This window comes from Sturnus vulgaris, chromosome 6 (genome assembly GCF_052056855.1).
Source record: "Sturnus vulgaris isolate bStuVul1 chromosome 6, bStuVul1.hap1, whole genome shotgun sequence".
NCBI classification, from domain to species: domain Eukaryota; kingdom Metazoa; phylum Chordata; class Aves; order Passeriformes; family Sturnidae; genus Sturnus; species Sturnus vulgaris.
In genome coordinates this window covers 47,546,570-47,572,589 of record NC_142248.1, presented here as the reverse complement: position 1 = coordinate 47,572,589, position 26,020 = coordinate 47,546,570, and the positions used below count along the sequence as shown (strand labels likewise).

General features: G+C 50.0%; 2 protein-coding genes across 4 annotated transcripts in view; one reads left to right on the top strand and one right to left on the bottom strand.

Moving 5' to 3' along the window:
- Positions 1-846: 846 nt before the first annotated feature.
- KLHL28 (kelch like family member 28) lies at positions 847-13,123 on the bottom strand. The gene is made up of 5 exons (XM_088166475.1): positions 12,996-13,123; positions 9,386-10,284; positions 5,370-5,813; positions 2,604-2,812; positions 847-1,878 (listed from the first exon to the last, which is right to left on the bottom strand). Exons 2-5 carry the CDS (start codon positions 10,282-10,284, stop codon positions 1,715-1,717), a joined length of 1,716 nt encoding a protein of 571 aa, XP_088022601.1. The 5' UTR covers positions 12,996-13,123; the 3' UTR covers positions 847-1,714.
- Positions 13,124-13,424: 301 nt separating this feature from the next.
- TOGARAM1 (TOG array regulator of axonemal microtubules 1) overlaps positions 13,425-26,020 on the top strand; it is a 36,204-nt gene continuing 23,608 nt past the window's right edge. For all 3 annotated transcript variants that reach the window (XM_088166472.1, XM_088166471.1, XM_088166474.1), the window contains exons 1-6: positions 13,425-14,931; positions 19,486-19,621; positions 20,101-20,235; positions 20,824-21,120; positions 22,800-23,254; positions 24,627-24,856. In XM_088166472.1, the coding sequence (XP_088022598.1) occupies positions 13,441-14,931; positions 19,486-19,621; positions 20,101-20,235; positions 20,824-21,120; positions 22,800-23,254; positions 24,627-24,856 (2,744 nt within the window). In that variant the 5' untranslated portion in view covers positions 13,425-13,440. The remainder of the gene's footprint in view (positions 14,932-19,485; positions 19,622-20,100; positions 20,236-20,823; positions 21,121-22,799; positions 23,255-24,626; positions 24,857-26,020) is intronic.

Genomic DNA, 26,020 nt, shown 5'->3' with positions numbered 1-26,020 from the left:
AATAATTAAATGTCCCTGGAATGAGTCCCTGTGGGGCAAATTAACAATTCCAGCGTTTTCAATGCAGTTTCTCTTCTTTAAATTTAAAGTCCTGCTCAGTTGCACCAAATCTGAAGGAGACCTGCAGGATTTTATGGTCTGTGCAATCACCTGGGATATCTAAATGATGTTTTATGGTGACAACTCCCTCCTGGACTGGTGAAATCCCAGTGACTGGAATGAAAGAGCTGGAGCAGCCCTGCAACCACCTCTGCAGGAATTCAGGATTAATACAGAGCACTCAACCCTCCCCATTTAGCAAAATCATAAAGAAATGGCTTTTAAAGCAAGTACTTCAAATATTATTGCACCTTTCAAAAGAGCACTGTGTGGGCTTGGAAAACAAGCACCAAACATGTTAAAATAAAGGGAAAGGAAACTCTGGAGGCAAAAAACCATCCTTAGTGCCAGGCCTGGCAAAGGGCAGAGAGCACAGAAATTTAAGGTAATTGAGATCAGAAGACAGCCCAAAACGTGCTAAATTAGTTAAATTCCATTTAAATGATGGTTCTAAGGCACAGCATCACCTTCTCTCTGTGTGGCCCAGCTGTCACCGAGCTCAGGGCTGTCTGGTTAAGCCTGGGGGGACTGGGGCTAAGCCAGGGGCTGCCCCTCAGCAGGACACACGTTTGGGATGAGCCCTCCCTGAACTCCCTGCACTGCTGTGAAAGGCAGAACTGCCTCAAGAACCCGAGCTGGGCTCTCCCTGTTTGTTAGAATGGCAAAAGCCAAAGTCAATGTGAAAAATACCCACGAGGGAGCTGCAGGGGCACGGGGGGATGGAGCAAAGAAGAAACCAAACCAGTGGAACAATCCAAACATGCTTTATGCACTGAAAACAGAACAGCCTCGGGGGAAGCCCTACATTTAGCACCATTGTGAGATGGGAACACTCGGGGAAAGCAATCACACAATCCTTGAAAAAAAGAGGGAAAACAGACAGGGGAGAAGGATGGGATGGGCTGGCTTGGAGGTTTGATTGGGTACCATGCTGGGAGTGCTGCTGCTGTGATTTGTCCTCGCATTCCAACTGAAAACACACAGCAGGATGAAGTCAGTTCATCTAGCACTGGTTTCTCCACATGAAGAAAACAGAAGGGAAAAGTTAAAAATGCAAATTCTCTCCATCAGATCCAAAAAAACGTCCCGAGCAGGCAATAAATTCGCCTTGTAAATGTGTCCAAGGATCATCCCAGCCCTCCTAACAGGAAGCAGGTGACAAAGGAGAGTACAGGCAACATCCTATGGCATTTATTATGTACAAACCTTGAGATACAGAAACAAGGCAGCCCTTGAGTTACTGGTCATAAAAAACCCCACGTGCAGACACGGGCAGGGGCCAGCACCCCTGCACTCAGCCCTGCACTCAGCCAGCTCCCCCCAGCACGGGGAGCTCCACACTCCGGAGGAGGAAGAGACAAAAGCTCTAGGAAGGGTCGGATGGACAAATTCCCACCTGGATCCCAGCTCTCTCCCAAAGCCACTGCCACCAGCAGGGTGCCAAAGGCAGCGGGACACGCTCAGCTCCCCGCCCTCTGCCACGGCGGGGACAAAGGATAGCGGGGCAGGAGCGGCTCCCTCCTCGCTCCCGTGCCAGGCTGAGCTCCGGGCTCAGCTCGGGCTCAGCAGGGTCAGCTCAGGCCGCCCGAGCTGTGGCTGTGAGCGCTCAGCATCCTCAGAGCGCCGTGAGGCCGAAGTTGCAGCGGCAGTAAAGCATCCCCGCCGAGTCCAGCCACGAGTCCGAGATGGGCTCGTACCTCTGCACCGTGTTCAGGTAGGACGAGCCCGAGTGTCCCCCCACCACGTAGAGCTGGTTGTCGATCACGGCCGCGCCCACGCCTGCCGAGAAAGGACTCGAATCAAACCCTGAGTGCTTCGGTCCCGACCGGAGCCACCCCCTGCCACCCAGAGTCCAAAGAAACGGGGTGGCAATGGGGTCTGACACCCCTCCTGTGCTGTTCTCACCCCCTTTCCTATGAGGAAACAACCTCCCTCTGTCCCAGTGGCCCCTGGCAGGGAGACTGGGATAGAATCCTGGAATATCCTGAGCTGGAGAGACCCCCAGGGATCATCCCAGCCCCTGTCCCTGCACAGACCCCCCAACAATCCCACCCTGGCATCCCTGGTGTTCAAACTCTTCTGGAGCTCTGGAATTCCCTGGGGAGCCTGGGCAGTGCCAGCACCCTCTGGGGGAGGGAAGAACCTTTCCCAAAATCCAACCCAAATCCCTCCTGGCCCAGCTCCAGCCCTTCCCTGGGTGCTGTCCCTGTCCCAGAGATGGGAGCTGCCCCACAACCCAGCACCCCTGAGTGTCCACACCCAGAGCAGTGAGTACAGACCTGCTGAAACTCATCACTGCTCAAATCACCGAAAAAACACGACGTGGAGTAGAATTACTACTCCCCGTAATTTTTGTCACAGCTCAGCATTAATCAACTGAACTTGGAGAAACCAAGAACCTTTCACAGAGCTGGTGAAGTGACCCTCACCCCCAGCTGGAGTCCCTGCCCCTCTCTCTCCCTGCAGCTTTTCCCAGCTCAGGGGTCATTCCTGCCATGTCCCACCTGTCCTGGGCTCCTTCATGGGCCGGCACACCGTCCACTGGTTCTGGTGGGGGTCGTACCTCTCGATGCTCGACAGGTGGGACACCCCATTGTGTCCCCCCACCACGAAGATGAAGCCCAGCATGACCCCCACCCCAAAGTTTATCCTTTTGTCAGCCATGGAGGCCACGGTCTCCCAGGAGTTCTTGCTCGGATCGTAGCGCTCCATGCTGGAAAGAAAACACAGCAGTGAGATCTGGGAATGGATCCCTGGAGTGTCACAGCTCCAGATGTGAGATCTGGGAATGGATTCCTGGAGTGTCACAGCTCCAGATGTGAGATCTGGGAATGGATCGTGGAGTGTCACAGCTCCAGATGTGAGATCTGGGAATGGATCCCTGGAGTGTCACAGATCCAGCTGTGAGATCTGGGAATGGACTCCTGGAGTGTCACAGCTCCAGCTGTGGGATCTGGGAATGGATCCCTGGAGTGTCACAGCTCCAGCTGTGGGATCTGGGAATGGATTCCTGGAGTGTCACAGCTCCAGCTGTGAGATCTGGGAATGGATTCCTGGAGTGTCACAGCTCCAGCTGTGAGATCTGGGAATGGATCCCTGGAGTGTCACAGCTCCAGATGTGAGATCTGGGAATGGATCCCTGGAGTGTCACAGATCCAGATGTGAGATCTGGGAATGGATTCAATCCTGCAGTGTCACAGGCACAGCTGTGAGATCTGGGAATGGATTCCTGGAGTGTCACAGCTCCAGCTGTGAGATCTGGGATCTGGGAATTCACTCCTGGGGTGTCACAGGCACAGCCATGATCCTGGGATCTGGGAATGAATTCCTGGACACTCCAGGAGTGTCACAGCTCCAGCAGGCTCTGCCAGGCACAATTACCACACAGGAATAATGGAATACAGAGGAAAGGGCTGGAGCTGATGGAAATTTCCATGGTGTAGTTGCTTGGTACAACCCAACAGCAGCACCCCAAAATTGTGTTATCATCAGGTCACACCCTGAAACCAAGAGGTTCCTCAGGGCTGAAAGCTCTTTCAGGATGCCTGGTGTGATTTCTTAAAGTAAGAATTTAAAATGTATACCATAGAAATAATAGTCTACTAAAATAATATAATAATCTACTAAAATAATATAATAATCTACTAAAATAATATAATAAAATAAAAATTTTGTGGGAAACTGAACACAATGCAGAGCTGAAATGTATTTCTTTGGGTAACACAGCAAATCCAAAACTGCCTCGAGGTTGGCCTGAAATGAACACTCAGAGAGAAAAAGCATGTGCAGGGTGTATTTATATTCCTCAGGAAAAGCAGCAAGGAGGCTGCTGATCAAAACACTGAGGGCAGGAGAGGTTTCAGGATCAAAGGAGAATGAATTCTCCTCATTATTAATATTTTTGATCACTGTACAGATGGTCAGTCATGAACACACTCATGGCTCAGAGCTGTTCCTGCCCAAGGGCAGCTGCAGGAGCACAGAGGGGCAGAAAAAAGGGGAAGGGGAGATCAGCAGCAGGAAAAGGGGATTCCTGACCCAGAGTGAGCTTGATTTAATGCTGATTTAATGCTTGATTTAGAGCTTGGAGGAGCCTGGTGCTGCATGGCATGGCTGAGAACTCACCCATCCAATCCTAAATAAAACCTAAATTATTCCCAGAACACCCTGAGTTGGAAAGATCAGGGAGTCCAAGGATCCTTTTCTAATAGAAAAAAGAACCTTTTCCTAAAAGAAGAAGATTTTCCTAATATCCAACCTAAACCTCTCCTGACTCAGCCTCAAGCATTAAAAAATTCAATTTATCATTGCAATGTCTGGTACCACCCTGCTGAACAATCACTGTGTCCCTTCCTGGGAGCAAGACTTTAATTCTTTATTCAGCTCTTCCACTTGTAGTTTATTCTTTTGCTTCCTGGAGGGACATTCAGCTGATTTGTTCCCATTTTAATGATGGAAAACGATTCCTTTGGATAACTGGATGTCCCTGGACATCCACAGGGAGCAGAGGAATTGAAGAGCCTGGTGGTACCAGGAAAATTCCTTGGGAATGCAAGGTGTGAAACAAGGCCTGGAGTCAGTCACCTCCATCCTGAATTCTGCTATTAGCAGTCACACTCATTTAAGATCCCATCAGAGGATCTTGAATTTAATTTAAGTAAAATAAATCAGTATTTATTTTGTGTGTATTAAGCATGGGAAAACTCCTACTCACCTCAAATCAAGGCTTTCATGGTAAAACTCCAAAAAAAATTTGGCAGGTTTCAGCTACAAGGCTCAGTAATATGCAGGCATGTCTTTGTTTTTACCATTTTGGTAAAATCACTTTTTAGGTGATCCAAAAAAGGGCCCAAACAAGGTGGAACACACAAAGTGAAGCAAAAATAAAGATTTTCTGTTCGAATGATGGGATTGATGTGACAGAACAGGGATTAATGAGGTCCAGGATTTATTGGAGATTATTGAATTGGCTGCCCAGGTGGGACACCCCAGCACAAACCTGTTCATGTGGGCAGGAAAAGGATTAAAAATCCTGCCTTGGGGGGGTTTGCTGGTGCCCAGGTGGGCACAGGGTGACTCCCAGCACACACCTGCTCATATGGGCAGGGGAAGGATTAAAAAACCTGCCCAGGGGGGTTTGCTGGTGCCCAGGTGGGCACAGGGTCACCCTCAGTATGTACCTGTTCATGTGGGCAGGACAAGGATAAAAACCCAGCCCAGAGGAGGTTTGCTGGTGCCCAGGTGAGCACAGGGTGACTCCCAGCACATACCTGTTCATGTGGGCAGGCCCATAGCCCCCAATGGCATAGATCATCCCATCCAGCACAGCAGCAGCAAAGCAGCTCCGTGTCCTGCTCATGGGGGCCACCAGCTGCCACTCCTTGACCTTGGGGATGTATTTCTCCACGCTCCTCAGGTAGGACTGGCCATCGTAGCCCCCCAGGGCATAGAGCTCGCCAGCCAGCACGGCCACACCCAGCGTGCTTCTGCTCTCAAACATCCTGTCCAGGGAGCTCCAGGTGTTGGTGTCAGGGTCCCAGCACTCCACAGAACTCTCGTGTTTCCTGTAGCTGATGCCCTGGCACACGTGGGTGGCGATGCCTCCCACCACGTAAATCTTCTGCTCCAGCACGCAGATACCGAACTCATAGCGGGGGATGCTCAGAGGGGCCAGCCCAATCCACGAGTCATTCTGGGGGAAATACATCTCCATGCTGCAGGGGGAAAAAAAGCACGAGAGAAAGATCAGCTGCAATGGAAACTGCTGGAAATGTGACCTAAAAGGAAGAGAAACACACCAAAAAAACCCCAAACTCATAGTGGGGGATGATCAGAGAGCCCACCCAATCCACGAGTCATTCTGGGGGAAATACATCTCCATGCTGCAGGGGGAAAGGATAGTGAGAAAAATATCAGCTGCAATGGAAACTGCTGGAAACACAACCCAAAGGGAAGAGAAAACACAAAAAAACCCAAATGTGTAACAGGGGATGCTCAGAGGGGCCAGCTCAATCCATGAGCTGTTCTGGGGGAAATACATCTCCATGCTGCAGGGGGAAAAGGGCCTGAGAAAAATATCAGCTGCAATGGAACCTGCTGGAAATATGACCTAAAAAGAGGAGAAACACACCAAAAAAACCAAACTCATAGCAGGGGGATGATCAGAGAGCCCACCCAATCCATGAGCTCTTTTGAATGAAATACATCTCCATGCTGCAGGGAGAAAAGGATAGTGAGAAAAATATCAGCTGCAATGGAAACTGCTGGAAACACAACCCCAAAGGGAGGAGAAAACACCAAAAAAAACCCTGCAGAGGATGATCAGAACAACTCATGGATCGAGCTGGCCCCTCTGAGGGAAATACATCTCCATGCTGCAGGGAGAAAAGGGCAGTGAGAAAAGCATCAGCTGCAATGGAACCTGCTGGAAATACAACCCCAAAGGGAGGAGAAAACACACACAAAAAGAATCCAAACCAGCCATGGAAATGGGAGAGAGAAAAGTAAATTAGAGAGAGGGAAGTGCACGTCTGTATTTACAAATATAAATTTAGAAAGTACAGCTTGCAGTTTATAAATATGGATTTTATGTGCACTCTGTAATTTAAACAAGATGTTAACGTAGCACAAACTAACCTGAAAGATATGTCTTTAAAACAGCTTATTTTTCTTAAGCAGCATTTGAAATCTGAAACTTAAACCCTAAAACTTAGACCCTAAAATACCATTTTCTTTTAATTATACTCCATGGGAGAACATGGTGGTTCTAGCTTGTCCCATATAAAGTCTAGCCAATCTACCTGAATAGTTTAATTAATAAATTACCTAAATAATTAAGAGGTTATCTGGTACAGAGGAAACTTGATCTGTACAAAAACCATGCAGGAGCATGAGGCCCCTGGAGATCTGAGAGGCACTAAGAGCCCAGAAACAGGAGCTGCTGAAACACCAGAGAACAGAGATTAAATCTATTCCAAGTAATTTTGCTATTATGAAGCACCAAAAAATTGAAAATAATCCAAATTATATTGGTAGGCTGCATTTTTATAATCATTGAAGAAGCAGAGCTGGAGAATATCAGAGAATTACTTTATTCACTCAAATATTTTTTATGAAAAAAAAACCTTTATTTTTTTAAGGCTATAAAGCCAACAATTCCCAGCCCTGACATCTGGTTTAATATCAGTGACTATCAGTGGGAAAATTAACTTTAAATGACTTTGATATCTCTGAACACAGGGAAAAGAACACACAGCTCTGCCCAGGTTTTGAAATGTGTTTGTCTCTGCAAGAACAGAACTGTCACAGAAAAGGATCTCCCAGAATATCAGTATTCACCCTTTCAATCATAAACAAAACCAAAATTATTCCCAGAATATGGAACATCCTGAGTTGGAAGGATCAAGGAGTCCAAGGAACCTTTTCCTAATAGAAAGGGGAACCTTTTCCTAATATCCAGCCTAAACCTCCCCTGTCTCAGCCTCAAGTATCAGAAGCCCAGGCTGCAGAATGGAGCTGTGGAAGCAGCTCAGGCAGAGGGCCCAGGGAAAGCTCCAGGGGCTGCTGAGGGCACACTGACCATCAGAGTTTGTGTGTTTGTATAAATGCATCAACGTGCATTTGGGTATAACCAGCCCACACATAATTTAACCACAGCTCTGGGAATGTTCATCCCATGTTCCAAGCAAACCCAGCCACACCAGCTTTGGGGCATAAAGTTGTTTTTTCTCTTTCTCTTTTGTTCCTTCTGCTCCAGGCTGAGCCTCAGGGATGCTCTCCAAGAGCTGAGGAGTTTCATTCTGGAATGCAGGTAAAGGAGGGAGGGGCACTCACCTGTTCCAGCACAGACAGACACCTGCCCAGCAGCTGGGATTAAATCCATCATCACATCATGATCCAGAACTCCTTCAGGAAATCCCAGAGTCACTGAGGCTGGAAAAGCTCTCCAGGATCAGAGTCCTGATCCCCATCCCAGAGCTCTGAGTGCCACCCCCAGGAATTGCTGGGACACCTCCAGGGATGGGCACTCCAAACCTCCCTGGGCACTTCCAATCCCTGCCCACCCTTTCCATGGGGAAATTCCTGCTGCTCTCCACCCTGAGCCTGCCCTGGCCCAGCCTGAGGCCGTTCCCTCTCCTCCTGTCCCTGTTCCCTGGGAGCAGAGCCTGAGCTGGGGCTCAGGGAGTTGTAGGGACAAGTCCCTCTGAGCCTCCTTTATTCTCCTGCACTCTGCTCTGATTTAATCTATTTTAATTCCAAGGACTTTTGAATTATCAGGGAGCACATTTGTCAGACAGCAAGTTAATTTCTATGATTTGTTTGAAATAATAACAAATTGGGGGAAAATTAAGTAAAATTAAAATACCTAGAAGGAAAAATAAGAACTGCACCAACTTAATTAACCACGTTATTAACTCAATCAACAGAATGAAAATGCTTTCAGAGCTTTTTTTGTTTGCACAAATGTCAGGCACAAACCAAACCCCCTAAAATACTGCATGAAATAAAATGCATTTGGGGCTCATCCTTATTAAAAAAACCTGCTGAAAAGTTTTCATGGAGGAAAGGAACACCCACACCCTGCAAACTCTGATGGGACTCCCAGGTCTCCTCCAGGCTCAGTGAGCAGGGGATGTTGGGAAGGACAAGGATTTGACAGGAAGGTCTCACAGATGTGTGTGTATAACACAAAGATCTCCGAATGGAGAATCTGAAGAAGGAATAGAAATGAAAACAAGTTTTGATACAGAAGAATTGCTGAGCCACCCTTAGTGGATAACTGGAAAGCAAAGTGTGAGTGAGTTGGAAAGGGTTTTATAGCTCAGAGCAAAGGATAAGCCCACCTCAAACAAAAGATGTTTTTACAAAACAAAAGCAAAAAAGATTTCACAGGCAAACAAAAAGCCAATGTTGCAAGTAGAAAAAAAGATTTCCGAATTTTCCACTGCAAGAAAACTGAAAAACAACTTCCAGCTTAAACTGCAACACACTAAATTTTTGTGATTGGAAAATAGGAACAAGAATATGGTAATGTTAGTAGTTATGACGGGCTATAGGTAATAGCAAAGGTATTGATTGGTTGTTATGTATTAAAAGAAAAGTCTAGAATGCATTGTAACAGAACTAGAGTGGCTTCAGACAAACCCCCAGCTGAGGTGACAGGTGTGGGCTGGGCTTGCTGAATCCTCTGGATACAATAACAGCATTTTAAACAATAAATCAATTACTGTATCATCTGGATAGAAGGAGGAGGAGCCACCCGGCTCTCCCCGGGGCTCTTGCTCACCTCTCCAGGCAGGCGAAGAGCCCGGCCTTGCCCCCCACGGCACAGAGCACCTTGGGGGCGCAGCGGGGCCGCGTCAGCAGCATGGTCTGGTGGGACAGTCTGTGCTCGGGCATGAAATGGTACTTGAGGGCCTCGTTGAGCAGGTGCTTGCACGTGTGGTCGTCCCTGATCAGGTGGTTGGCCTCGTAGAGGCGGGTGAGGAATTTGACGCTGAGCAGGGGCAGGCGCACGCAGTGCAGCAGCTGAGCCAGGTACTTCTGGCGCTCCTGCACGTCGTACTTGACCCAGGCCTCCAGGGCGTAGAACACCGTCTCCTCCGTCACCACGTTCAGGCAATCGTTGGACACGATCTCGTCCAGCTCCGAGTGCGTCAGCTCCAGGAACTCCTCGGTCTGGCACACGTCCTCGAAGTTCTGGCAGATGAACTTGCTGGCGGCCAGGTAGAGCTCGTGGCAGCCGTAGGTCTCGGCGAAGCGCCAGATGCCGATGCAGTTGCCGGGGTCCAGCTGGCTCTCCAGGAAGGCGCAGCACTCCTTGACCACCAGCTTGACCTGCAGCAGGTTGGCCGCGGGCAGCAGCGACTCCACGGTGTCCTGCGAGATGAACACGGTGCCGGTGTAGGCGTACTCCACGATGGCCTGCAGCGCCGCCTCGTCCACGCACTGGAACTCCACCTCGGCGTTCTCCTTCTCCGACAGGTTGCCCGTGAACATGGCTTTGAAATAGGGGCTGATGCTGGCCAGCACCACTTTGTGCGCGTGGATTTTGGCCTCGCCTACTCGCAGCACCACGTCACACAGCTCGTGGTGCTGCCGCAGCAGGTTGAGACCCTGCAGGAGCTGCTCCGAGTGCAGCGGGGTCAGCTTGGCCAGCAGGAAAGGCGGGGACGACGGGTCCATCTGGGATAAAACACACAGAGGGAGGGGTCACTTCGGGCTTTGCAACTCACACGGGGCACACGTAACAGTCACTAGGTGGTTTTCAATCGGTAAGGTTTGCTACTTCTCCTTTTCAAGCCTTACCTGCTACACTTTGTCATACAAGTTACATCCAGAACCTTCAAATGTTCATTCAATTGATCAGGTTTCCTCCTTTTCCCTTTTCAAGCCTTACCCGTTACACTTTATAATGCAAATTATATCCAGAACCTTCAAATGTTCATTAAATTGATAATGTTTGCTACTTCCTCCTTTCCCTTTCCTTTTTCAACCCTTACCTGCTAAACCTTCTCATACAAGTTATATCCAGGACCTTCAAATGTTGATTAAATTGATAAGGTTTCCTCCTTTTCAACCCTTACCTGCTACACTTTCTCATGCAAGTTAAATCCAAAATTAATCTCCAAATGTTCATTAATATTCTATACTGGATTACACTCTGAATTAAAACAACTCACAACCATCACTTTTTTTTTTTCCCCCCTGGAGTTAAATATCTATGGGCATTGTTAGGGTGTCTGTGCAGGGCCAGGAGCTGGAATGATGATTCCTGTGGATCCCTTCCCACTCAGGATATTCTGTGGAAGGATATTGTTCCACTCAGGATATTCTGTGATTCTACATCAATGGCTTGAGAGAACTGAACAGTGGCTGAAATAGAAACAAACACAGATAACTACAGAATACAACTGGCTTATTTGAGACAAAGTTCTGGAAGTTCTTAAACTCCTTTTAATTTTAAAATTCCTGCAGTGCTCCTGCTGTGCCTTTCTGTGGCAGGGAGCAGCTTCATTCCCATTCCCATTCTCATTCCCAGCCTTCTCTCTGCCAGCCACCCCCACAGAGCCAAGGCTGGAGCAGATTCCTGTGCTGTGGATGCACAGAGGAGCACAGCAGGAACAGGAGATCCTCCCCTGACCCTGGGGCTCTCCCTGTGCCAGGAAATCCCTGCTGGGATGGTCTGAGCCTCTGCAGAGCTCAGAGCTGCCCAGGTGAGCAGGAGGACAAAGCTGAGAACCCTGGAATTCTCAGCACTTCCAAACTGCAGCGCTGGCAGCTGCCCACGCTCCCCAGGAGCTCCAGGAGTGCCGAGGGGAGGATCCTCACTCCTCCACAGCTCCACACAACTCCTCGTCCCCAAAGTCCCCACGTGCATCGTGACACTGGAGCGCTGGGTACCCGCTCTAATTTCAGCTCCCTGAGCACTGCCAGGGTGCAGCAGCTCTTTGTTCAGCCCCCAGAGCTGCACTGCTGACAGGTGGAAGGTAGGAATTGTGTCAGGATCATGGACCACGGGGAAAGAATCCCATTGTTCTCCAGGGAACGCTGCAACCACCCCACTCCCGAGCCCAGCAGCTGCTGATTTGCTAAATGATCTCTGCAAGATCTCGCTTCTTTTATCTTAATAATAAGTTCATCGTTTGCACAGCTCCTTAAATGACACCTCACTTGCAGGGGAGCCCACTTAAGGAGTGCTTAATTTGAAATAATCAAATGGGTTGCCAACGTTTAAATACAGAATACAATAGCAGTGACAGGGAAGGGGCTGAAAAACCTGAAAAAAAGGGATAAATAAGCTCTTCTATTATCACTCTATACTGGGAAATTAACTGAGAGAAACTAATTTAAGCACATCTGCAAAAGGCAAGAACATAGCCAGCAATGTTTTTCCCATCACAATTCCACAGCACAAATTACACACGGAAGAATTTTAAAAAATTAAAATAATAAAAAAAGCTTTACAGTAGCTAGAGGAATGTATTCCCCTTTTGTGTTTGTGTTCAGTTCCTAATTTCATCATACAAACACACAAAAATCAGGAAAAACAATGCACCACCCCACGGAAAACGGAATGGTCACAGTTCAGCTGCAAAGCCTGCCAAAACACCTATAAATAATTATATTTAAGGTATTCTGCAGCAACAAAACTTCGTGTACCACTCTGGTAGAACTTCTCACCACTCCCTGCGTGGCCAGGCTCACCCATAGCATGGGTTTGCTGTTCTTTATTTCACTGTTTAGCAAGAAATCAGCAGCTGGAACACGAAGCAGCCCTAAACTGCAGCCCAGCGATCTGTGCTCACTACAGGAACCAAATGGGTATCAGATCCTTCCAAACTCATCCCCAAGAGCAGCAGCGAGTGGAAATGAAGAGGTTAAGCAGCACAGCAAAGCTGAGCGGAGGGATCGGGGAGCAGCAGGAAAAGCTGCGGGCTCTGCTCTGCCCCGAGCAGGGAGCGGGCGCGGATTTTGGGAGGCGGCAGGGACGGGCAGGGGAGCGGCTGGGCTGGTTCTGGGACAGCCCCGAGCGGCTCCAACAGCCAGGGCAGAACGAAAAACGCAGAACCAGGAATTGCCAATTCCTGCGCTCCTTGTGCTTGTGCCTCACCCCGCTGCCCGAGCTCCGGTCTCGGCCGGGGGGCAGAGGCAGGTCCCGGCTGGAGAACGGGGCTCGGAGCACCGTGGGCTGTGAACGATGTCCCAGCAGCCCAGGGTCCCTTCCAGCCCAAACCCCTCCGGTGCCTGCGGCTCCGCCGCTCTCCGCTCACACCGGGGTCTCCCCGTGCCGGGCGGGCCCCCCCGCGCACCCGCAGCCGCTCCCGCTGCACTGGCACCCCGCCCGGGGACATGGCAGCGGCGGGAGGCAGCCCTGCGGTGTGTCCCGGTCTCACCTGTGCCGGGGTGCCCCAGGCCCGGCCCGGCCGCGCCGCCGCCGCCTCGTTCCGCCGCTCCGCCACCGCCCGCTACGTCACTTCCGGCTGCCCCGCCCCGCGCGCCCCACCAATCAACGGCCGCGCCGCGGCACACACCCACACCGGCCGGTACCCGGGCGCTACCACACGGCGCACCGCGCGGGGGGGATGCGCCGCGTTCGCTTCCCCGCCGGTTTTGCTTCAGCTCTGTCCCCGCTGCTCACGCTTCTGTCTGCTTCTTCGCCACCGTTTTTCCGCCCCTTCCCGCTCGCATCGGTCTGAGAAGAAGGCGGGAAGGCACGCGTGTCCCCCCCGCTCGCCGCGGCGTGGTCGGCGCAGCGCCGGCGCGGCACGCGGCGCCCCCTGGCGACGGCGGCGTTGCCGGGCGGGGCCTTAGGGCCGCCCATGGCCGCGGCCTCGGGCCATGGCGGAGCCGCCGCCGGGAGCCGCCGTACCGCGGGGCCGTGGCCGGGCCTGGGAGCGCGGCGGCTCCGCGCGGGACGGTGACGACGGCACGGGGCCCTCCGGCCCCGCTCACAACGGTTGGGACACGGAGACCCCTGGCCGCGCTTTGAACGGTCCGGGCACGGATGCCGCCGGCCCCATTCACAACGCTTCGGACACGGAGCTCCGCGGTGCCGCTGAGGACGGGCCGGGCACGGAGCCTCCCAGCCCAGCTCACAACGGTTCGGACACGGAGCCTCCCGGCCCGCTGGAAGACACGGAGCCCCGCAGCCCCGCTCAGGACGGGCCGGGCACGGAGCCCCCCGATCCCTCTCAGCACGGACCGGGCACGGAGCCCCCCGATCCCGCTCAGCACGGACCGGGCACGGAGCCGCCCAGCCCGCAGCAGGACGCGGCTCTCCTGGCGGGGCCGGAGCTGTCGCTGGTGCCTCCGGAGCTGCACGCACGGCTGCTGGACCGGCGGGACTACCGTGGCCGTGCTCAGGCCGTGGAGCAGCTGCGGCGGGCGGTGGAGAGCTGCAGCCCCGCCGCGCTGGGCTCCGCTCCCTCCGCCTCCCTGCTGGGGCTGATCGCGCTGCTGGACGCGCTGCTGCACGACCCCAACTTCGCGGTGGCGCGGGGGGCTCTGGAGGTGACTCGGCTGCTGGCGCTGCGCCTCGGCCGCCGCGTCCCGGCCGTGCTGGCCCCGCTGGTGTGCGCGGCCGCCCGGGCTCTCGGGGACGCGCAGCCGGCCATGCGGCGGGACAGCGCTCGGCTGCTGCTGCGGCTGATGGCGGCGGCCGGGCCGCGGCCCGTGCTGCGCCTGCTGCTGCAGGAGCGGCTGCTTCGACACCGCAGCGCCCGGCTCCGCGAGGAGCTGCTCAACACGTGCATCGCCGCGCTGCTCACCTACCCCGCCGCCGAGCTGGAGCTGCCCCAGCTGGCGGCCGCCCTGGCGCCGGCGCTGCTGGACGCCAAGCGCAGGGTCCGGCACGCTGCCATGGAGGCGTTCGCCGCGCTGGCCTCGGCGCTGGGCCCCGGCAGCACCGGAGCGCTGCTCCGCGCCCTGGACGCCGTGGAGCTGCGGGCCGGCGGCGCGGGGGTCGTGCAAGCCGTGCAGGCTCGGCTGGCCAGGAAGGTGCTGCCCAAGCTGAGCGAGCAGGGACTCGTGGAGTACGGAGTGCCCTTGTTGCCCTCCTCCGGGCACTGCCGCGGGTCGTGCCCGCCGCCCGGAGCCGACACCGAGTGGCTGCTGATGGGCAGCAGGAGCCGGAGCGCTCACGGGCACTGCGGACACCCCGCCTGCCCAGATGCGCTGCACGGCCCCGCCTGTGCCCAGCGGGGACTGAGCCCCCGGAGAGTCCTGAGTGCCGGCAGAGGGAAAAACAAGCTGCCCTGGGAGAACGAGCTGCCCGCCGGCAGGGAAGGGGGCTCGGCAGTGAGGGTGCCTGTCGCGAAGGGTGTGGAGCAGGTACGTAACTCCCTGGGTGCCTTTATGCTTGAGGCATTTCCAAAGGGAGGATGAGAAGTTGTCAAAGGCTCGTTCAAGTGACAGACGTTTGGGAGGTATGGCTGCTCTTTCGTGTTTCATCGAGCTAGACACTCAGATCCCTCTGGAAAGGCAAATTTGGGAATTCTTTATGTCAGATTCAACCAAGCGATTTACCAGATCACTTGAATGGTTTTTTTGAGGTTAGCTGAACTACCTGAGACACTCCTTAGGTCTCACAGCCCTGGCATGACTCTGACATGTCAACAATGACAGGTGAACCCCTGGGAATGAGCATAAAAGTGGGGAAAACCACTGTATGTGTATATTTATCTGTATGTTTGTGTTTGAAAGCGTGGGACTGAATGCAGTTTTCCCTGTTTGGGGGAAAACTGAGCACCTCCTTCAGCTCAGGCTCTGAAGGCAGAGCTGTGGGATGGGGCTGAGCCAGGGCTCTTTGGGATAAACCTGAGAGCTGCCAAGTGCCTGTGTGGCTCTTGCTCCTTGGGCTGTTCCAACCTGGAAAAATGTAGGTCAGGCTGGAATAAGGATTCTGGTTGAGTTTGAGTGTAATCACCTCCTGACCACGTCAGCAGCTGGAAAGGGGAGGAACCTCTGGAAAATTGTCCAGGTTCTTTTTCCTTTGCCAATGGTTCTGTGAAGTGTTTTGGATACCACACATCTCTGTGTGGTGGGGTTGTTTTGTTTTGTTTTGTTTTGTTTTTTTAAGTGGACACGTTTGATTGATCATAGCTGTGAGGGAGCTGAAGCAAACAGAGCTCCTCAGGAAATCAGAGGCTGTGCAGAGGAGACTCCTCAGTGCCACATTTACGCACTCAGATTTTAATTCTCAGTTGCTTGGTAACTCGTTGCTGGGCTGGGTGAGGTCATGGACAGTGAGAGCTCCTCTGCAGCCTGGCTGTGGGGCAAAATAAACTCAGTTCATGTTTCTGGACTGTCAAACCTTGAAGTTCATGTCTGGACTTGAATGCTCATCTCTTTCCTTGGTGCCTGTGTTGCCTTTCCTGAGGCTCCTGAAGATGTCTGTGTCCCCCTGAGCTGATGAATCAGTTCCCTTGGGATATCTGCAGACAGGGCTGGCACAACAAGATGTGTAGGAAACACCTCTGGAGCAAGAAGGGTTTCCTTTTTGGGGGAGTTTTTCAGTATTAACTAATACAGCTTGTAAAAAAGCAACAACAGTGCCAGTGTTCTGCTGGCAGGTTGGGCCAAGCCATGTGCTGCTGCTGTTTTTCTGTAGCTGTGAACGAAAAACAAGTTAATACAGGCACCAACACCTGGCTGGGGCTTGGAAAGGAGGAACCTTCCCTGCCTGGGACAGCCCCTCTCCAAGGAAGTCAGGGAGGGGCTCTGGAAATGCTCCTTTTCTGAAAGGAATGAACCTTTTGTACGTGGGGTTGTAGTTTTTATCTCTGTAACGTGGGAGGAGTTTTCAGCCCCGAAGAGAGGGAGAGAAAGCAAGGAGCTTGTGCATTCTGTTTGTTTGGTGTGTGAAGTGTGTTTGGGGGTGGGGTAAACCATCAGTTCCTGCAATGGTTTGGGTTAAAGGGACCTTAAATCCCACCCAGTGCCATGGCAGGGACACCTCCCACTGTCCCAGTGTCCAACCTGGCCTTGGGCACTGCCAGGGATCCAGGGGCAGCCACAGCAAATCTGGCAATTCCAGCCCAGCCAGGAATTCCCAAAATTCCCAACATCCCATCCATCCCTGCCCTCTGGCAGTGGGACCTGATTTGGCACAGGATGGAGTCCAGACCCCAGTTACTGCAGAGGAAAATTCAAACACCTTTAATAATGCAATATTGACCTGATGGCTGTCGTTGACACCTTTGCTGCTCCTTCATCACATCCTGATCCTTTGTCCCATCCCATCTGCATGAAACTCTCTGGGGCAGGGGACACTTTGTTCAGTGATGCTGGTGAGCACAGGGACATGAGGGAACGGCTGGAGCTGGGCCAGGGGGGTCAGGCTGGATTTTGGGAAAGGTTCTTCCCTCCCCCAGAGGGTGCTGGCACTGCCCAGGCTCCCCAGGGAATTCCAGAGCTCCAGGAGAGTTTGGACACCAGGGATGCCAGGGTGGGATTGTTGGGGGGTCTGTGCAGGGACAGGAGTTGGACTGGGTGATCCTGTGGGTCCCAACTCAGAATATTTCATGATTCTGTCTTGGATGCAAGAAGGTGAATTGTGTTTTCAGTCTGGGAATGTAAAGCTGGCTGGTGCTCCCTGGAGTGAAGACATTCCAGGAGCTGTGAGAGTCCAGCTCTTGTCCCTGGGCCATCCAGCAGCCAGGATCTGTGTGGGAAGTTAGCCCTGGATCTGCCCTTAACTCCCAGTAAGGAAAATTCATTTATCCTGCATAAATCTCAGATAGTCGACTGGTTTCTGTACATGTCAAATATTAATTCAGACATTCCTTTGAAATGAATTTGCTTAAAAATTAACTTTTGGAGTCATTCTGTGGCTGAAAGGATGCAGGGCAGTAGCTTAATGTTTAAAGCTGTTTTCCTGCCAGCATTTTTGGGGTCATGTTACAGAGTGGTTGTCCCAGGTTGTGTCTAGACTTTCCTGATCAGATAAGGTGTGAGTAGAACATGTGTAAGTTAATGTGTACTAAAAATAAAAGGTAGATAAAGCACATTGACTTCGGGGGTTTGTCTGGGAGCTGTGGATTCTCCATCCCTGGAGGTGTTCAGGTGTTGTAGGGCAAGTTGGAATATTGAATATTCCAGGGTGAATTCCCCCTGGGACACACAGACCCTGTCCCTGCTGCTGGAGGTGCCTTTTGGTAGCCACAGATTCCTTTTGGGGGAAACAAGAGCATTTGAACATTTCACTGGGACATTTAAGCCCTTTGTCACAAAGTTCATGTGAACTCTGGGATCTTCCCTCACTTTGTGTGGAATTCTTCTCATTTCCATATTGTTCTGATAACTGCAGAATTTGATAACTCAGCTTTGTGGAGAGCTCTGAGTGTTCAAATGGCCTGGGAAATCAGATTTATGGGACAAAACCTCTTTGTTTTTCAAGGATCAGAGGGACACAGAGGGTGGCCAGGGTGTGGGATAAAGGTGTCCCTTCCTTGGGTGTCCCTCTGGGACCTGAGCCCTGCTTTTTCTGGAGATTTGGGGGAAATATTGTTCTGTCTTTTTCTCTGTGGGAGAACATTCCTGATGCTGATGGTGTTGGAATTCCCAGAGCACCTTTGGTGTCATCCAGTGGCACAGGGAAGGGATGCAGGGAGGGAATGTTTCCATTCCAGGTTGGAAACTGGGGCTTGGAGCAGCCTGGGACAGTGGGAGATGGGATGGGATAATGGAATGGGATAATGGGATGGGATCCATGGGATGGGATGGGATCCTTGGGAAGGGAAGGGATGGGATTTAAGATCCCTTTCCACCCAAACCATTCCAGGATTCCATGATGGGTCACTCTCAGGGGCTGTGCTTTGATAATCAGGTTACCAATTCCTGTGGAATTTAAAGGAATCTGAACCCTTTAGAGAAATCCCTTTGCTAGGATCTGTTATCTACCCCAGGGAAACGTGTGGCAGCTTTGGGTTTGCTTTCTTTCCCCAAGGCTGTGTTTAGTGAATTTGCAATGCTGTCATTATAATTTGGGTAGAAGGCAGCAGAGTTTTCACTCCTGGAGCTGGGGTGGGAGCAGCTGAGTGAAGCTGTGCACTCATGGCAGTGTTGGAATTGATTCCTGCATGTGTTGCTTTATGGAAAAATGGGATGGAAGTTTATCCTGTACCAGCTCCTAAGGAGAAAATTCCCTTTATGCCAGCTGAAACCAGGCTGTGGTGATTTGTACAAGGAATATTTCATTATTGACTGGAGGATCCATGGATGAAATGATGTTTGGTGATTGCAGGAATGGCAATGCCAAGGTCTCACATCACATATCCCAACTTGTAATAATCTGGAATAAAGCACTTCAGCATTTTCCTGCTCTTCTTTTCATCCTGTGTCCCTCAGAAGGGAGAACAGAGTAAATACAGCCTGGGAATGATTTAAATCACTGATTTTACTATTTTAATCAGAAATTTATTTAAAGCATGACCTTTTCTTTGTTAAATATTGGTATTATTGAGATCTTCTCCCTACCTGTAGCCAGTTCTCAGTCAAAGCTGCTGGTGTTGCCAGGTACAGTTTTAGACTGAATCTGGAGTGTGTGGTTTGCAAGAAACTCTTCCACTCTGAGATTTTGGGGTTCTGTTGTCTATTTAAACACTTCCCCATCTAAAGTGTATAATTCAAAAGGTCAATGTTTAATTTAAAGATTTAATTTCTAAAATAGTGCAGTTCTCTACCAGTTTATTTGGGTTTTTTTCCCCCCTTTCAGTGTGAGTAGTTTTAACCTGTATTTTAGTAAGACCTGCAAAAACAGCTCAAATGCTTTCTAATGCTTAAAACATTTGAATATTGGGTAGGTAGGAAGGCAAAGCAAGTGTGAAAATGTTTGTAACTGTGCTGTTTCATTGCACACACACTTTATTTTGCTTTTCCTTACAGTTGGCTGCATCCAATGATTTCCTTCACTCCCCGAAGCTCCGGGGAATCCCAGGCAGTGAAGATTTGTTTTCCAGCAGGAGCAGAGCTCCCAGGCCTTTATTGGAGCTGAACTCAGAGCATTCTGCCCTCGGTGCTGGTGAGTGGGGGCACAGCTGGAGCTGCCAGGGCACAGCAGGTTTTAGTGTTTCAGTAACCAGCAGGATCTGAAAAGCCTGGGCAAGTTCAGACCTGAGGGATTGTGGCCCTGTGGCCCTGGGCTCTGTCCTTGTCCCCTTTGGGGAATCCTGGCCTTGCCAAGTTTGCTCCCTCGCTGTGGTTTGGGTTTTAAGGCACACACTCAAAGAGGGGATTGTTCCAGGGGGTTCTTTTGCCCCCTCCCCTGCAATTCCCAGCTGGAGCAGTGCCCTGGAAGAGCAGCCAGTCCTTTTCCCTTTTCCCCTCTGAGCTGCTTTCTGAGGTTGCTTAGAGACTCTGGAATGAAGCACTTGGAGTGAATTCGAGTTTCACACTCAGAGCTGCACAGAGTCTGTGTTCCCCCTGAAATATCAGTGGATATTCTCTGTTGGGCACCACGTGTGAGGTATTGATGTGGTTCTTTGTGTTCTCTTTTGGAAGGTGCTCTGGGCTCCCATCAGCCCCAGATCTCAGGGAGATGTGGGACACTTGGATACCCACAGGCACGTGGGAGGAGTGGCAGCGTGGGCTCTGATTTGCAGTTTTTGGGATTGAATAATTGTCAGCAGGACAAAGGTATGTGGCTTCTGCCAGTGGCAGAACGTGTCACCTTGGAGTTGTCACCTTGGAGTTGTCACTTTGGAGTTGTCACTTTGTTTCCTTTGCTTCCCTAAGAAATGGAAACTCTTACTGGAAGTTGTTCAGTCCCTCTCCACGTGGCTCCTCTGTCCTGTGTGATTTAATTTGTGTCCCCACCTTTGATCTCTGACTGTGTCAGGGTGTCAGAGAAAAGGTGCTGGCTGCTCTGGGAGGATCACAGCACTGTTTGATCTACTTGCATCCCTTTTTTTTTTTTTTAATGTAGTTCTCCAAAACATGCCTGAGAAATGGTTTTGAAGCTTAAACTCACATTTGGAGGGGAATGCAATTTGCAGAGTGAAGTTGGTTGATTTGTCTGCTTGCTTGGGCAAAACCTTCAGGCTCTGACTGCCTAGTGGTGCATGATTTCATGGGAAATTATTCTTGTGATAGATTATTTCATGGGAAATTATTTTCATGGTGCATTATTTCACTGAAAATCATTCTTACAGTATATTATTTCATTATAAATCCTTACTCCAAGACCCACTTACAACAAATACTGTTCTCATTTTCTTTGCTCAGTTTGTTCCAGCTTCAATTTTTCCAGCAAGACCCAGAGAAGTTTTTGCACTCAGGCAGAGCCCATCATGTCCTTCCAAGGTCCCAGTGCCAGCCAGGGCACCTTCATCCTGCCCTCCTTCCCCTTGTCATCCCCCAGGAACAGCCCCAAGCACCTCTGCTCTGCTGCTGCCTCTCCAGGGAAGTGCCAGGAGGATCCCAGGAGCCTCTCCAGCTCCTGGCCCCTCAAAAGCTTCGAGGGGCTGCCTAAGCCTGGCTGCCACAAGCAGCTGCTGAGCCAAAAACCAGGAGACAGCACAGGTGGGAATGTTGTCAATGTGAGAAAAAGGGATTTTTCAATGGTCAGAAAATGTGGGAATGTTCTCAGTGTGATAAAAAGGGATTTTGGGGTTATATTTTGGGGCATTTTTCAGTGGTCACAAAATCCATGGTGGCAGGTGAGAGGGAATTGGGCAGTGCCTGAGGTGCAGTTAGGAATGGATTTATTGATTTATTGATTTATTGATTTATTTATGGCTTCACTGCTCACAGCCCTGCAGGCTTCTCCTCCAAAGTGGAGCCTTTAGATTTGTCATAAAGCAAAATATGCTACAGCTCTGATTTTCTGAATGTCCCAGGGAAAGGTCTGTCTTCCAATTAAAACAAAGCCCAAAATGGAGCACTTTGGGGAAAGGCAGAACAGAAATATCCCAATTAATCCATGTGCCAGGAAAGGGTTACTCTGCATTCTGCCTTTCTGCCTTTCCTTTGTGGAATCCCAGAATGGTTTGGGTTGGGAGAAACCTTAAAACTCATCCAGTTCCAACCCCCTGGGTAGAAATATCTTTACTCTGTGTTCAGGGTAAACTGTTCCCTACTCACTCAGGAGCTTTCTGAAACAAAGTGACATTTTCCACACCAAACTGCACTGATGAAAGAAATCTCTTTGAAATTTCATCTTCACTGAAATCCATATTTTTGTACATGTATAGAAAATTTCCAACTGAATGCTTTGGGAATTTCCTGCCCCTGGAATGTGACTCTGCCTTATAGAAGTATTTATCACTTGCTTTATTGTTGTATTTATTATTTGTTATTGTATTTATCACTTACCACACGTTTTCCATATGCATTTTGATTTTTCCTGGTTCTTTGGAGTGCCTTTGTTGTTACAGCAGTTGTTACAGAGTGTTTTTCTCTTAATGAAGAAAGTTAATTACTTCTTGAAGCAACTAAGGGCCTGTGCATGGACTTTGATGATCTTTGTGTGTCCCTTCCAGCTGAGGATATTTTGATTCTATGTTGGTGTGCACATGCAGGAAACACTCATTTATATTTTCCTAAAGGAAGGAGGCCCTAAAAGTGGAATAAATTGGCACCTGAGCCTGCACAAGTGTGTTTTTAACACTCATTCCATGACAGAAAGAGTTTTGTAGGTACAAAAGTGAGAGGTGAAGTTTGTCCTGGTGCTGTCCCTTGTGGGAATGAAGGATTTCTGGATAGCAAATCAATGTTGTTTACTTTATTGTTTACTTTTAACCCTATTTATACATTCTAAAACCATTGTTTATGTGATTATGCATTTTTTTAATTGGTGCCTCTCTCTTCTCCATGTGCCCTGCATGAGCCTTGGTTGTAGTTCAGGGCATCACTGCCCACCTTTCTCGGATTTTTAATCTTGGTATTCTGTTCTTCAGCTTTCTCTTTCCCAATTTAGTACAACTGATGTTTCAGCAGCCTTAAGAGCTCCAGAAAGTTTGATAAACTGCAGAAAAACACCAAAAAATGGCTCATCCAGTGCACCTGGGATAAACAATGGTCTAAACGAAAAAATGTAGAAAAACAGCTAGAAATGTAGAAAAACAGCTAAAAATGTAGAAAACCAGCTAGAAATGTAGAAAACCAGCTCAATGTAGTTTGGCTGGTGCACTTGATACAGATTATGGCCTAGACTGTTCAGATACATTGCTACAGTCCCTGACAGTCCCTGTGTGTTCTAGGGGACACCCATGGCCTGCTGGACAAGCATTCCCTGCAGCTGGAGAAGCATTCCCTGCAGCTGGAGAAGCCCCCCCTGCAGCTGGACAAGCATTCCCTGCAGCTGGAGAAGCCCCCCCTGCAGCTGGACAAACCCCCCCTGCAGCTGGAGAAGCCCCCCCTGCAGCTGGAGAAGCATTCCCTGCAGCTGGAGAAGCATTCCCTGCAGCTGGACAAGCATTCCCTGCAGCTGGAGAAGCCCCCCCTGCAGCTGGAGAAGCCCCCCCTGCAGCTGGAGAAGCCCCCCCTGCAGCTGAGGGCTGCCCTGGGCAGGGCCCCGGGGGGGCTGCGGGGGGCCCGGCCCGTGCCCCCCATCCCTCGGCTGCCCAGCCCCCGGGAGCCCCCTGGCACCAGGGAGGGCACAGAGCTGGCAGCGGGGCTGGCCCAGCTGCACCTGGAGCCTGAGGACCAGGAAGAGGTGGGGACGTGGGATAAATGCACTTTTAGCAGTGCTGAACATTTCAGCAGTGTCGAACACTTTTATCAGAGTTTAACATTTTACCAGTGTTTTACACTCTTACCAGTGTTGAACACCTTTACCATTGTTTAACACCTTTACCAGTGTTTAACACTCTTACCCATGTTTAACACCTTTACCAGAATTTAACATTTTACCAGAGTTTAACACTTTTACCATTGTTTAACACCTTTACCAGTATTTAACATTTTTAGCAGTTTAACACTCTTACCAGTGTTTAACACTTTTACCATTATTTAGCACCTTTACCAATCTTCAATACTTTTACCAGTGTTTAACACTTTTAGCAGAGTTTAACACTCTTACCAATGTTTAACACTTTTACCAGTGTTGAATACCTTTACCAGTGTTTAGCATTTTATCAGTGTTGAACACTTTTATCATTAACACTCTTACCCATGTTTAACACTTTCAGCAGAGTTTAACACCTTTACCAGTGTTGAACACCTTTACCAGAGTTTAACATTTTACCAATGTTTAACATTTTACCAATGTTTAACATTTTACCAGTGTTTAACACTTTTACCAGTATTTAACATTTTACCAGTGTTCCCCATCCCTGGAAGCTTCGGGGCTGGGTGGGGTTTGGAGCACCCTGGGGTGGTGGGGGGTGGCCCTGCCCATGGAACAAGGAAAACTTCCAGCTTCCCTTCCATCCCAAACCAGTCAGGGATTCTGTGACTGCCTGGCTTTGCTGTTTTGTCTGTGCCTTCCATCCTCTGTTCCCACTAAAAGGAACTTGGGGTGTTAAACAGAGGAAGAATTTCTAATGTGAGAAATATTCAGCAAAAAGAGGAGAATTTCCCATCCACATTTCCCTCTCTCTTTCCCCATGGGCTGAGGTACCTGAGAGGCACAGACTTCCCAAACCCTGATCCCTGAGATTCCCCTCTGATGTACAACCCTCCCTTGGCATTTTTAATTCTTATGGAATTCATGGTTTTTCCCCATTGCTTCTTTCATCTTTCAATATCCAATTCCATTGATCAGCAAACCTGCAGTTTGTTTGTAAAGGGAAATCTCTTTTTTTTTCTCATTCATCCATCAGTGGAATCCATCCCATTGTTTCTTTGATCTCTCAGTGCTGGTTTTATCCACCAGCAGACCCACAGCTCGTTTGGAAAGATAAATTAGATATTCCTGTCAGGGATCATCACAATCCCACCCAAACCGTGTGAGTGATGATCACACTGCCCTGTGCACCCCCTGGACTGAGCTGAACATTCACAAATCGATTTTATTTAGCTGAAAAAAAAAAAAACCTTTTTCTCTCTGCACTGAGTGCTCCCTGTCGTTCTCCCCCTCTGTCCAGATGCAGAATTCCCTGAGGTCCCTGCGGAACAGCGCGGCCAAGAAAAGGGCGAAGCTGAGCAGCAACATCGCCGACCTGGAGAGCCCGGACTCGGCGGTGAAATTGGAATTTTGCGGGGATTGTCCCTCTCAGGGCTCTTCCCCCGGCACCGCCTCCACCGAGAGCGGAATTTGCAGCCAGGAATGGCCGGGCTCGCCCGGGGCCACGCTGCCCCCCAGGAGCAGAGGGATGTGAGTGTCACTGCTGTCACCTCAGCCTGCAAATCCCCGCCCAGCCTTGCTGACATCCTGGGATTCGCTGCTGCTTATTTGATATGGGATTGCTTTGCTCAATAGCCTGTTTTTTATGTTCCTCTCTAAAAAGACAAGAGCTGCTTAATGACATTATTCTATTTTTTTTTTTCTGACTTTTAACATTAAGCTGCTGTAGAACAGGGCAGGGAGGCAGTGCCAGGAGCAGTAAATAAATATTTGATAAAAAACTTTCCTTGGCACAGCAGGAACGTGAGCAGAGCTGAGCTGGGGAGTGAGAAGGACAAGAGTGAAGAGGAAGGATAAGGCTGGATTACAGGATTACAGCCTGGAAATGGAATTGGGTTTGTTGAGAAGAGGAAAACAATGCAGATGTTTCTTATTGTGGATCAAGAGCTGGTTCCATTTAATCCTGAGAGATAATTGTGAATTTAAAATGCCTTCCCAGACCTCTTCTGAATAGAAATTGTGTGGTGACAAATGCTGCTCTGATTGTAAAGGACAACAAGGCAGTTGGTTATGAGCAGTATAAACTATTGTTTATTGAAATAAAACGAGTTTTGAGGAATTTTGCAAATTTTCCAGCCCAAAATCTCCTTCTCTGCTCTCAGAGCTCATAATGAAGCTCTTTGTAGCTCTGCTCTGAAGATATTTTTGTGTGTACTAAAAGCATCTTTTACAGACTCACAGAATCCCAGAGTGGTTTGGGTTGGAAGGGACTGAAAAATCACCTGATTCCAAGCCTGCCATGAGCAGGAAACCTTCCATATAACTGACACAGAACTGCAGGAACAGCAGAAGGCAAAACAGGGAACATGAAAAGGAAAGGGGTTTGAGGCAGGAGCCTGGAGTGATTCACAAACAGAAAGTTTTCAGTTGTGCAGCCCAGAATTGATTTATATTCACATCCCTTCCCCTTGTGCATTGCTGCTGAATCACATTTTTTAAAAATAATCTTTAAAATCTCACATCCAAATGCTGGAATCCTTCAGAAGTCAAGGCTGTGGAGGCCTGGGTGTGCTGGTTTGGGCTAAGCCATGTCCATTATCCAGTGCTTGATATTCCACTGGATCCTCAGCCAGAGCAGCTCTGAAGCAGCCAGGGAGAGAGGGGACATGTGGCAGTCACCCTGAAGTGGGAGCA

Coding starts and splice junctions, on each gene's coding strand:
- KLHL28 (XM_088166475.1), bottom strand. CDS start 10,284: ATGGACCCGTCGTCCCCGCCTTTCCTGCTGGCCAAGCTGACCCCGCTG. Junction 2,813..5,369: donor GGGCCTGCCCACATGAACAG/GTATGTGCTGGG, acceptor TTTTCTTTCCAG/CATGGAGCGCTACGATCCGA. Junction 1,879..2,603: donor CATGAAGGAGCCCAGGACAG/GTGGGACATGGC, acceptor CTTTCTCGGCAG/GCGTGGGCGCGGCCGTGATC.